This window comes from Myotis yumanensis, unplaced genomic scaffold, assembly GCF_028538775.1.
Source record: "Myotis yumanensis isolate MYYU_CA2020_CCGP unplaced genomic scaffold, mMyoYum1.0.hap1 SCAF_2, whole genome shotgun sequence".
Lineage (NCBI taxonomy): Eukaryota > Metazoa > Chordata > Mammalia > Chiroptera > Vespertilionidae > Myotis > Myotis yumanensis.
In genome coordinates this window covers 85,679,704-85,692,479 of record NW_027223753.1, presented here as the reverse complement: position 1 = coordinate 85,692,479, position 12,776 = coordinate 85,679,704, and the positions used below count along the sequence as shown (strand labels likewise).

The 12,776-nt window shown below is 40.7% G+C and overlaps 1 protein-coding gene across 2 annotated transcripts in view; it reads right to left on the bottom strand.

Moving 5' to 3' along the window:
- Positions 1-12,776, bottom strand: part of CUNH6orf52 (chromosome unknown C6orf52 homolog) — a 68,654-nt gene that overhangs the window by 30,137 nt on the left and 25,741 nt on the right. For both annotated transcript variants that reach the window (XR_011470273.1, XM_070405752.1), the window contains exon 5: positions 11,017-11,126. Coding sequence is in view for 1 of the 2 variants with exons in the window: in XM_070405752.1 (XP_070261853.1) it covers positions 11,035-11,126 (92 nt within the window). In the remaining variant the exon portion in view is untranslated. The remainder of the gene's footprint in view (positions 1-11,016; positions 11,127-12,776) is intronic.

Here is a 12,776-nt window from a genome sequence, read left to right as displayed (position 1 = left end):
ACAGGTTCTTAGTTTCTTTTGCCAGTTTATTATTTTCTTTCTTTCTTTTTTTAATCCTCACCCTAGGGGATCTTTTTTCATTGATTTTTAGAGAGAGAAGAAGGGAGAGGGAGAGACAGAAACACTGTGAGAGAGACGTATCGACTGGCTGCCTCCCGCATACCCCCAACCAGGGCCGAGAGCCTGCAACCTAAGTACGTGATCTTGACCGAAATCAAACCCGGGACCCTTCAGTCCGCAGGCTGATGCTCTATCCACTGAACCAAACCAGCTAGGGCAGTTCATTATTTTCTAATACACCACTAATTCTAATAAATGTGGACATTTAACAGAAGGTAGACTGAGGCCTTCTTCACTTCTTATTCTATCATCTTTGTCTAAGTCAGGGGTCTGCAAAGTTTCTGTAAATGGTCATAGAGAACATATTTAGGCATTGCAGACCATACAATCTCTGGGTCTCCATCACAACTACTAAACTCTGCCATCATAGCTTGAAAGCTGTCAATAAGTAATGTGGCCGAAACCGGTTTGGCTCAGTGGATAGAGCGTCAGCCTGCGGACTGAAAGGTCCCAGGTTCGATTCCGGTCAAGGGCATGTACCTTGGTTGCAGGCACATCCCCAGTGGGAGATGTGCAGGAGGCAGCTGATCGATGTTTCTAACTCTCTATCTCTCTCCCTTCCTCTCTGTAAAAAATCAATAAAATATATTTTTTAAAAAAAGTAATGTGGACGTGTTTCAATAAAACTTTATTTACAGACATGAAATCTGAATTTCATATAATTTGCATGTGTCAAAAAATATTATTCTTCTTTTGAATTTTCCCCCAATCATTGAAACATGTAAAAATAATTCTTAGCTGGTGGGCTGTACGAAAACATATGGACAGCCCAGGGCCATTGCACTCAGTGGTCTCCTCTACCCTTGGCTTTAATTACCATCTATACACAGAAAATCCCAAATTTAAATCTGCAGCCCAAACATATTTTTGAAGCTCCTAACATATACATCCAACTTATTACAACATTTCCTCTTGGATGTCTCAATGATACCTTAAAATTAACATATTCCAAGATGACCCTGATTCCACTTTACCCTGCAAATTTGATCAAGCACAAGGTCTTGTTGAGTATATATCCTACTTATTTCTTGAAACCAAACTTTTCTCATCATTCACTCTTTAATCCAAACCACCTTCATTGTTTGCTTTCCTGCAACTACTTTCTAAATTGTCTCCTAATATCTCTCTAGTCCTCCTGCAATCCATTTTGCAGCCAGCGTAATATCTGAAAATACTACTCTGATAAAAATACTTCCCTGCTTCAAACACTTTTGCCACTTTGTCAAAAAGTCTTTAAGTCAGGTTAAACCTGGAGATTGCTACATGATCTGGCCAACCCATGCCCCTCCCTCCTCATCTGTGCCTCTTACCACACCCCCCTTCCCTTACTCTAACCATACTGAGAGTGAACTGGTCTGTACATTTCAATCTTTCTTTCAGAAATCCTTACCTACCCTAAGATCATAAAGACATTCTCCCATATTTTCTATTAACAATTTTGCTGTTTTTGACTTTCACATTTACCACTTTAATATACCTGGATATAATATGTGAGGTATAAGTAATAAATAAAATATTATCTTTACCTATTTGGGTAGCCAATGTGTCCAACACCATTTATTGCATAGTATTGATTTCTAGTGCTATTTCCTTCCCATTCTTAGTTCCTTGGGTCAGTTTCTAAACTCTCTATTATTTTCCTAGTGATTTTTTTTATTATGTTCAATGATTTTTCTTATTATGTTCAAAAATTTCTATTTTTGGTCCTTAAACCTGCAAATTAGCACTAGGCTCAGCTTGTAAAGTTCTGATAAGAACCTGCCGTGATTTTTACTGAAATTTGACAATAATCTCCTTTCGAGGATAATATCGAAAAGCCAGGAGAATGAGAACTACAAACTCTAGCTTTGATAAAACTAAAGGAATTCAAACTAAACTACAGAGTATGTGGAAGGGTTTCTAAAGCAGGGAAAATTGCACAGTGGTGCATGTGGAAAGAAGCAGACATGATGTGTGTACCTCTACAAACCTCAGAGAGAGCCAGCAAAGTATATTTACCCAAGGTGAGGGACACTCTCAGGACCAAAAATTCTCCCTTTTTAATATACCAACTAGAGGCCCAGTGCATGAAATTTGTGCACAGGTGCACCCGCCTTGGCCTGGCACCTCCCGCTCACCTACTCCACCATCCCGCTGCGGTCCCGCTCTCATCAGGGCCCATCAGGGTTGGCAGTACCTCCACTGCTGCCCACTGCCAGCACCATGTCGCTGACGCCCACCATGGTCCGTGCCGCCCCCTGGTAGTCAGCGCACGTCATAGCGAGCAGTTGAACTTCCGGTCAAGGGGGCAATTTGCATACTAGGCTTTTTTTATATAGGATGAGATCAGAATGCCTGGACTGGCAGTGAGAATGTCTATGGACCTGGTTTCCAAAGAAGCAAAGCAGATGTGGCTGAGAAAACTCACAAATAAGCTGAATTTATAATTACCTATCCAAAACCTACAGCAAAACATTAGTGGAATGTGGAACCTCAGAAGCATATTCTTAATAAGGATGCCCATTAATCACTATTATGTTAAAGGAAATTGAAGCCAGATGAATAAGGCAAGAAAAATAAGAAAGGTATAATAATTGGAAAGGTAATTAATTTGTCATTATTTTCAGACAGTTTGTCTTGATAGGAAGTAAGCTAAGAGTCTACAAGAAAGCTACTAGAGTCAATGCACAAGGTTAGCAGGTTGCTGGATATAACGTCATTATATATAAATGAATGGTGTTCATATATACTAGCAAAGTATATTTACAGCACTGATTTAAAAAATCACAAATCACTAAGGATAAATTAAACAAATGCTGTACAAGATCTTAACAGATAAATTTATAAATTTTATAAAAGACTTTAAAATGGAATGTTATACCATTTCAATGGACCAGAAGACTATATTTTGAGGATGGCAATTATACCAACAAAAATCACAACAGAACTCTTAACAGCACTTTACAAGCTGGTCCTAGTACTAATTTGCAAGCATAAGGACTGAAAACTGGTCCTTATACTTCTCTATAATTCTATTTTAGCTGCCTTTGTTTATTAACTGTTTTCTTAGGTGTTAGTGCTTCTGTTTATTAAATTCAGGGTTTATTTCATGGTTTAGTTTTCTTCAATTGTTACTGATATTTGTTAGTATGTCTGCTTTTTTTTTTTTATGGAAAGGTTCCTTGTCCTCCTATCTGTGTACACTAGTTATATTCATTATAGTCTGTGATTTTGGGGAAAAGGGCAGATTATGTTTTCAACCAGAGGACATTGTGTCCTTTCATTTATATCTTTGCTCTCATTCCTCCAGAATGTCACTAGCCAGTCATTCAGATATTGCACAACTTTTCTTTCCAGCAACTTACACCAAGGGCCAGCAAACTTTTTCTATAATGAACCCAATAATAAATATTTAAGGTTTTGCAAGGCACATATGGTCTGTCATATAGTCTTTTTCTTTTTTAAATGTTAAAATGTACATGTAAAATGTTTTAAAAGTGAAAAATGCAAAAACCATAGTTACCTTGCTGGCAATACAAAATAGGTCACAGGCTGATCTGGCCTCTGGACCATGATTGCTGACCCTCGCTCTGATTCTACACTCATTGCTCTAACCTGGGACAAATGCCTCTTTTTCCTATTGCTTAACAAAAGTGGAGGATGAAAGAGAAGACTGACTTATCAGGTTTTTCATAGTGTAGTTTTCCAACCAATTACTCTGGCATTTCCCCAGGGTTCCATCTTCTTCTGAGCCTTCCTTCTGCTTTGTAGCTTAATACAATCCCCGGACCCTTTCTACTTTAATCAGAAGGCATTGCTTCTATAAGCTTTAAACTTGGATTACACTCTTTTTTAAAAAATATATGGTTATTGATTTCAGAGAGGAAGGAGAGGAAGAGAGAGATATAAACATCAATTGGTGGCTGTACCAATTTACAATCCACCAACAGTGCACAGGAGTTCCCTTTTGTCCACATCCTTGCCAGCACTTGATATTTTTTTAAATATATTTTTATTGATTTCAGAGAGGAAAGGAGAGGGAGAGATAGAAGCATCAATGATGAGAGAGACTCATTGATTAGCTGCCTCCTGCACGCTCCTTACTGGGATCAAGGCCACAACCTGGGCATGTACCCTTGACTGAAATCAAACCCTGGACCCTTCAGTCCACAGGCTGATGACTATCCACTGAGTCAAACCAGGTAGGGCTGGACTTACACTCTTAATGCTGCTCCATCTGCTCTCTATCTTCCAAAGGACTGTATGATATTACTCTTTCTTATTTTCCAGTGTTATAAATTATTAATTACTAGTGGCCCAGTGCACAGATTCATACACATTGAAAGGAAATTAATTAGAAGAAATAGTTTAATATTGCTTTTCGCCCTTTATAATAGAAGTGTCAACCAAATTCACGATCAACAATGACAGGTCAAAACACATGCATGCGATTGGCGCCAGTGAGAGAGCTTTATATGTATCGTGCATGAGCGAGTCAACTTAGCCTTTTATATACATAGATAAACTTGCTTAATTAGACCTGCTATCTGATTTAGCTAACTTTTTCCAGCCCAGTGAAGCACCCCAACTTCTCTTTCAGGTAATTGTCAGCAATACAGCAGTAAATATCAACACAAAGCAGATTATTATTGGAGATCACCCAGGGAGAACAAAGGGTGAAATATTTAACTGTAGCAGTGTTTGACTATATTCTGCACAGTGAGAAAACCTGAAGTCATTTCCAAGGTCCACCATTTCTTACTTCTCTTCAGTCGGGTCAAGTTTCTAAACTTTCTAAATCTTTGTTTTCTGGCTAATGAAAAGAAATTAGGATTCTACCAGGTCTCCTATCTACCTACTCCAGGACTTCTGTGAGGATAAAATGAGATGAGGCACAGGAAAATGCTTCACAGACATTCTGTTAAAGTGTAAAATATTTGCACCTGGCTACAAAGCAAGTTATATTCCTGGGCTGAAGAAACTGCAAGGAGGCTAATCGCTAGGGAGAGGAAGCTGGGCGTTGCTACACGACGTCATTACCTGGTGCCCACAGCCAGCTTCTGGACTGGATTGGACTGTGGGCCACATTTTGGGCCATGGGGTCTTGGCAGCATTGGCTGTGATTTGGTGGGGTGTTGCTTCAGGGTGGTGGCGGGGCCTGTGTCCCACTTGGGGGAAGCCTAGTGTTGCTTTGTAGGCACCAGGTCCACGTTGCCATTTCTTTGTAAATGGCCAGTGCGCATCACAGCAGCTCCTGCATTAAGCGTCTGCCCCCTGGTGATCAGTGCACGACATAGCGACCGGTCAGATGGTCGGAGGGACACTTAGCATATTAGCCTTTTATGTAGGTGTCTAAAAACATATCTTCTCTAAGAGAGAGATTTCTTTCTGTCACAGGTAGAAATTAGGGCAAAAGGGAGAATATAATATCTCTACCTCTATTTTTTTAAAAATATATATTTTTATTGATTTCAGAGAGGAAGGGAGAGGGAGAGAGAGATAGAAACATCAATGATGAGAGAGAATCATTGATTGGCTGCTTCTTGCATGCCCCCTACTTGGGATTGAGCCCACAATCCGGGCATGTGCCCTTGACCAGAATCTAACCTGGGACCCTTCAGTCCGCAGGCCAACACTCTGTCCACTGAGCCAAACTAGCTAGGGATCTACCTCTATTTTTGAGGGAAATTTTCTTCACAATTATCATGAGCCTCAAAGCTATGTAATCAACAAATACTTAAGAATTAACTATGAGGCTAACTTATTTCTGTTTGCTATTTTTCATTGTATTCCACTTCTCTCTTTCTTAGATAAATATTTTATGGAGTTGGAGTACATTCCTGAGTAATTATTTAATAGGTGTTCTGAAAGTGGTATAAACTATTTGCTTTCTTGCATTTGATTTCACTCTCTGATAGATTAATTGCATAATTCTGAATTTAAAATAATTTCAGTTGGAACTTTGCTTTGATCACTCTTAGTATCAAGTGTCACTAATGAGGAATCTGTTACCAAGACCTTTTATCTTTATAGGTAAACTATTCTCTTTTTCTCCATAAAATTCTTTAGGATTTTATCTTTGAAGATATGAAATTTCATCAGAACATGATTTTTTTCCAGTGATGTGAGGTAGGTGTTTAAATTCATTCTTTTCTATGTAGATATTCAATTATTCTAATATCATTTGTTGAAAAGGTTATCCTTTCCCCCATCAAACTGTCATGGCAACCTTACTGAAAAATCAATTGACCACAATCATAAGGGTTTATTTCTGGACAGGTAATTCTTTTCTATTGATCCATGTCTACCCCTGTACTAGTACCAGTCTTTTTTTTTTTTTATCTTTATTGCTGAAAGTATTACTTATGTTCCTTCCCCCCCCCTTACCTTTTCTAACCAATCCCGTCCCCCTCCACTCCCCACTTTTACCACCTTATTGTCTGTGTCCATGGGTTATGCACATATGCATACAAGTTCTCTGATCTCTTCCCACCCACTCACCCACCCTCCCCTGTATTCCCTCTGAGATTCCACAGTCTGTTTCATGCTTCTATGTCTCTGGATCTATTTTGTTCATCAGTTTATTTTGACCATTAGATTCCAGGTATGTGTGAGATCATGTGATACTTGCCTTTCTCTAACTGGCTTATTTCACTTAGTATAATACTCTCCAGGTCCCTGCATGCTGTATCAAAGGGTAAGAGATCCTTTTTTGCTGCTGCATACTATTCCAAGGTGTAAATGTATCAGAGCTTTTTTATCCACTCGTCTACTGATGGGCACTTGGGCTATTTCCAGAGCTTAGCTATTGTACATTGTGCTGCTATGAACACAGGGGTGCATACATTTCATATGTTATTTCTTAAACAGGTTCTCTATACCTTGCTCACTTTCCATCCTTGGTTATCAGGGTTCTCTCCAGCTAGTCTTCAGGTGATTTTTCAGGGTGGATTTTTGTATTTTAGTTATATTTCCAGTTTGGTCCTGGGAGAATGTCAGTGTACTTCCACTTACTCTGCCACCATTTTGGAATCCTAGTACCAATCTTTATTACTGTTGCTTTGCAGTAAATGTGAGTCCTCCATTTTTGTTCTGCTTTTTAAATACTGTTTTGACAGAACCTAGAGACAGGACTTGGCTGGAGATCCTAGACAGAACCTAGAAACAGAACCTAGAGTCAGAAAAAAAAAATACTGTTTTGGCTTTTCTGGAGTCATAGCTTTAAAAACTTAATCTATTCCTTTCTTTCTCTCTTTGAGTACAAAGAACATAACTGAAGAAGCCCTTTCTGCTTTCCTTCAAATTTCTGCAGGCCTTAGCTCATACAGGACCATAATTACCTTCCTAATAGTCACTTGGGTTTATACTATTTTATTTATTTTATTTTTATCTTCTATTTTTCAATTATAGTTAACATACAATATCATATTAATTTCAGGCGTACAACATAATGATTAGACATTTATATAACTTAGAAAGTGATCACCCCAATAAATCTACACCCATTTGACACCATACTTAGTTAGCATAATATATTGACTATACTCTCTATTCTGTACTTTATATTGCTGTATTCATTTTTATTTATATGCCTTTCTATAACTATCATTTTAGAACCATGATTATCAAATAGCCCCGGTGCATTATGTAAGTTTTATGAGCTACTTCCCACTTTTCTTCAATGGAGTCACTTGTGACTGTGTTGTCTGATTCTTATTCTTTAGAGCTTCCCATCCCTTGGAACCATCTTTCCTTTGAAAGCTAGGGGACATATAATTAGATCTTTCTCGTTTTTCCTGAACTTTCTGAAATTTTCTTTTCTAAAGTCATGCCCCAGGTCCTTCCTTCACTGTTATGGGCAACTGTTTGCTAAAAGACTCCTGACACTGCAAGTTCCTGGGGGGCGGGGAAAGGTGCATGGGGGAAGGGTGGGGGGGGCGGCGTGTCAGAACCACCACCAGCAGAACTGAAAATCTTCAGGTCCCCAACATTGCTGAGGTCCAATCCCAGCGGGTCCAGGGGTCCCCAAAGGTGTGGACGGAGTCGGCGAAGAAGGAATGACACGAAGACAGCCTTCAGTTGATCAGCAGCCTAGTCAGGACCTCTAGCCAGGATCTCCAGCCAAAGTTCTGGTCGGAGTTGTGGTTAGGGACTGATGAGGATCTGATGTTTATTGTCTTGTTACATCCGTATTTATACCAGCCGATTTTAATCCTGTCAATTTCTATTACAAAGGTTAGGGCGTTTCTTATCTCCATTCCAGGGAGTAAAGATTATGTAGCTTAACTACCCGCCTGGCACTTAATTAAGGGGTTGTATCCCCTCCCTAACCTCAGGGAAAAATCCCTACCTGGGGAAACAACATTTCTCAGAGAGGTGACCTTGGTTAAAACACATGGCACTAAGGAGAGCAAACATATTAAGAACAATATGCTATATATGCCAGGTCCCTTGAAACATATGCTGTGCAGATGTTTCTTTCCTGCAGCGACTGTGTCAAGCAGCAAGGATGGACCGGCTTCCGGCACAACATCATACTCAATGGGCTAAAACTAAAACCATTTTCCCTACAAACAGGAACAAGACAAGGATGCCCACTTTCACCACTCCTATTCAACATAGTACTGGAAGTGCTAGCAATAGCAATCAGACAAGAAGAAGAAATAAAAGGCATCCAAATTAGAAAAGAAGAAGTAAAATTGTCATTATTTGCAGTTGACATGATATTGTACATAGAAAACCCCAAAGACTCCATCAAAAAACTACTAGACTTGCCCTAGCCGGTTTGGCTCAGCGGATAGAGTGTCAGCCTGTGGACTCAAGGGTCCTAGGTTCGGTTCCGGTCAAGGGCATGTACCTTGGTTGCGGGCACATCCCCAGTGGGGAGTGTGCAGGAGGCAGCTGATCAATGTTTCTTTCTCATCGATGTTTCTAACTCTCTATCCCTCTCCCTTCCTCTCTGTAAAAAAATCAATAAAATATATTTAAAAAAACTTCTAGACTTAATAAGTGAATTCAGCAAGTAGCAGAATACAAAATAAACACCCAGAAATCTATGGCTTTTTTATACACCAATAATGAACTCACAGAAAGAGAAACTAAAAAAAAAAAAAAAAAAAAAAAAAATCCCATTTACCACTGCAACAAAAAAAATTAAGATACCTAGGAATAAACTTAACTAAGGAGATAAAAGACCTATACTTGAAAAACTACAGGACATTGAAAAAAGAGATAGAGGAAGACATAAACAAATAGAAGAATATACTGTGTTCACGGATTGGTAGAATCAACATCATTTAAATGTCCATACTACCCAAAGCAATCTATAGATTCAATGTAATCCCCATTGAAATATCAATGGCATATTTAACAGACCTAGGACAAACTCTCCAAAAATTCATATGGAATAAAAAAAGACCCCAAATAGCCACAGCAATCCTGAGAAAGAATAACAAAGTTGGAGGGATGACAATACCAGATATCAAGCTGTATTACAAAGCCACTGTTCTCAAAACTGCCTGGGACTGGCACAAGAACAGACATATAGACCAATGGAACAGAACAGAGAACCCAAAAATTGACCCAAGCCATTATGCTCAATTAATATTTGACAAGGGAGGCAAGAGCATACAATTGAGTTAAGACAGTCTCTTCAATAAATGGTGTTGGGAAAACTTGACAGATACATACAAAAAAATGAAACTAGACCACCAACTTACACCATACACAAAATACACTCAAAATGGATAAAGGACTTAAATGTAAGATGGGAAACCATAAAAATCTTAGAAGAATCCATAGGCAGCAAAATATCAGACATATGTTGTAGCAATATCTTTACTGATACAGCTCCTAGGACAATGGAAACTAAGGAGAAAATAAACAAATGGGACTACATCAAAATAAAAAGCTTCTGCACAGCAAAAGAAACCATCAACAAAACAACAAGAAAGCTCACTGCATGGAAGAACATATTGGCCAATGTTATATCTGATAAGGGTTTAATCGCCAAAATTTACAGGGAACTCATACAACTTAACAAAAGGAAGATAAACAGCCCAATCAAAAAATGGGCAAAGGACCTAAATAGACACTTTTTGAAAGAGGACATATAGAAGGCCAAGAGGGGCCCAGTGCACGAATTTGTGCACCTTAAAAGGAACTGTGGGCCGTGAGGTTGTGGTGGGCACAGGGGCAGGTTTCGGCCATCCTCTGCACCCCTGCCTGGCCCCTCCCGCCGCGGCCCTCAGTCCCATCTGCCGGCAGCCCCACTCCCACCACCACTGCTCCCACGCGCTGATGGCGCTGGCCCCGCTCGCAACCACTGACATCACAGAGTGATTAGGGCCGATGCCAGCAGCGGGTGCGAGCGGGGCCAGTGCTGTCAGTGGGTGTGAATGGTGGCTGCCCTGATCGCCCCTCAGGAGCAGGGGAAGGTGGAGAAGCCCTCAGGGGCAATCGGGGACAGCAGCCGCTGCTCGCATCCGCTGATGGTGCTGAGCAATTGGGGCCAGCGCCGGGCGCCAGCAGTGGGTGCAAGTGGCAGCTCTGGTGCTGGCCACGGGTGTGAGCGGGGCCGGCGTGGGCAGCAGGTGTGAGCTCTGGGCGGAACTGTGGTGTGCGGGAGCAAAGAATTTTCAGTAATCACCAGAGGCTCACCCCGATGACAGCAACTGGTGCCCCGCTTTGGTTTGGCGCCCCCGCTCACCTGCTCCACCATCCCGCTGCAGCCAACACCCGCCATGTTCTGCGCTTGCCCCCTGGTGGTCAGCGCATGTCATAGCGACCGGTTGTCCGGTTGTTCAGTTTTTACACCGTTCAGTCTATTTGCATATTAGGGTTTTATATATAGATGCTCAAAGTCACTAATCATCCAAGAGATGCAAATCAAAACAACAATGAGGTAACATTTCATACCTGTCAGAATGGCTACCATCAACAAATCAACAAACGACAAGTGCTGGTGAGGATGTGGAGAAAAAGGAACCCTCCTTCACTGCTGGTGGGAATGCAGACTGGTGCAGTCACTGTGGAAAACAGTACAGAGTTTCCTCACAAAATTAAAAATGGAACTCCCATTTGACCCATTAATCCCACTTCTAGGAATATATCCCCCAAAATCAGAAATACCAATTAGAAAGGATATATGCACCCCTATGTTCACAGCAGCCTAATTTACAAAACCTAAGATTTGGAAACAGCCTAAGTGCCCATCTGCAGATGAGTGGATTAAAAAACTGTGGTACATCTACATAATGGAATACTACACTGCTGTAAAAAAGAAGGAACTCTTACCATTTGCAACAGTATGGATGGACCTGGAGAGCATTATGCTAGGCAAAATAAGCCAGTCGGAGAAAGGTAAGTATCCCATGATCTCACTCATTTGTGGAATATATTGAACAACATAAACTGATGAACAAAAATAGATCCAGAGACATAGAAGCATTGAACAGACCGTCCAACCTCAGAGGGAAGGCAGGGGAGGAGGGCAGTAAGAGCTCAACCAAAGAACTTGTATGCATGCATATAGCATAACCAATGGACACAGATAGTAGGGGGGTGAGGGCATGTGCTGGTGGGTGGGAACAGTCGGGGAGAGGTCAATGGAGGAAAAAGGAGACATAGTATGTAATACTTTAAACAATAAAGAATTTAAATTTTAAAAAAATCTTCAGGTCCCGCCTAGCTGGCATGGCTCAGTGGTTGAGTGTGTCAACTTATGAAGCAGGATGTCATGGTTCAATTCCGGTCAGGGCACATGCCTGGGTTGCAGGCTCGATCTCTTGTCATTGATGTTTCTCTCTATCCCTCCCCATTCCTCTCTAAAAAATATCAATAAAAACATATATATATATAAAGAAAATCTTCAGGTCCCACCCAGACCTATGTAGTCACTGGGGTTGCTGATAACTCAGTCCTCCAACCAGCTCTAAGACAACTATTTGGTCAGCACAGCTTGGAGAGAGATAGAAGTAGAGGTGGGGGAGCACAGTAAGGAAACTTGCAGCTGCCCTGGGAGAAAGGCTGGAGGCTTATCCTAGGGTAGTAGCTGTGTATTTGCAGAGAGATGGAGAAATCTGTGGTGGATAAAAGGTCACACATAGTGTGATCTGTATAATTCCACTTATATGATATACCAGAATAGGCAAATCCATAGAGACAGAAAGTAGAATGGTGGTTGCCAGGGGCTGGGAGGAGAAGGAAAAAGGGCGTTATTGTTTAATGGGTACAAAGTGTCAGTTGTGACCCAGCCAGTGTGGCTCAGCGGTTGAGCATCGACTTATGAACCAGGAGGTCATGGTTTGATTATGTCAGGGCACATGCCCAGGTTGTGGGTTTGATCCCCAGTGAGGGGCGGGGGGCATGCAGGAGGCAGCTTACCTACTAGACCAGTTGTATAATAAATCTTGTGCAGTGATGGAAATGTTCTGTAATCTGCACTGCCTAATACAGTATCCCTAGCCACATGCGGCTATTGAACATTTGACATGTAGCTACTGAAACAGAGAAACTGAATTTTTAATTTTCACTAATCAAAATTTCAATGACCACATGAGCTACTGTATTAGCACAGCTCTAAACACAATCACTGGTATTTATTTATTTATTTATTTAAATTCTTTATTGTTGAAAGTACTACGTCTCCTTTTTCCTCTATTGACCTTTCCCCACCT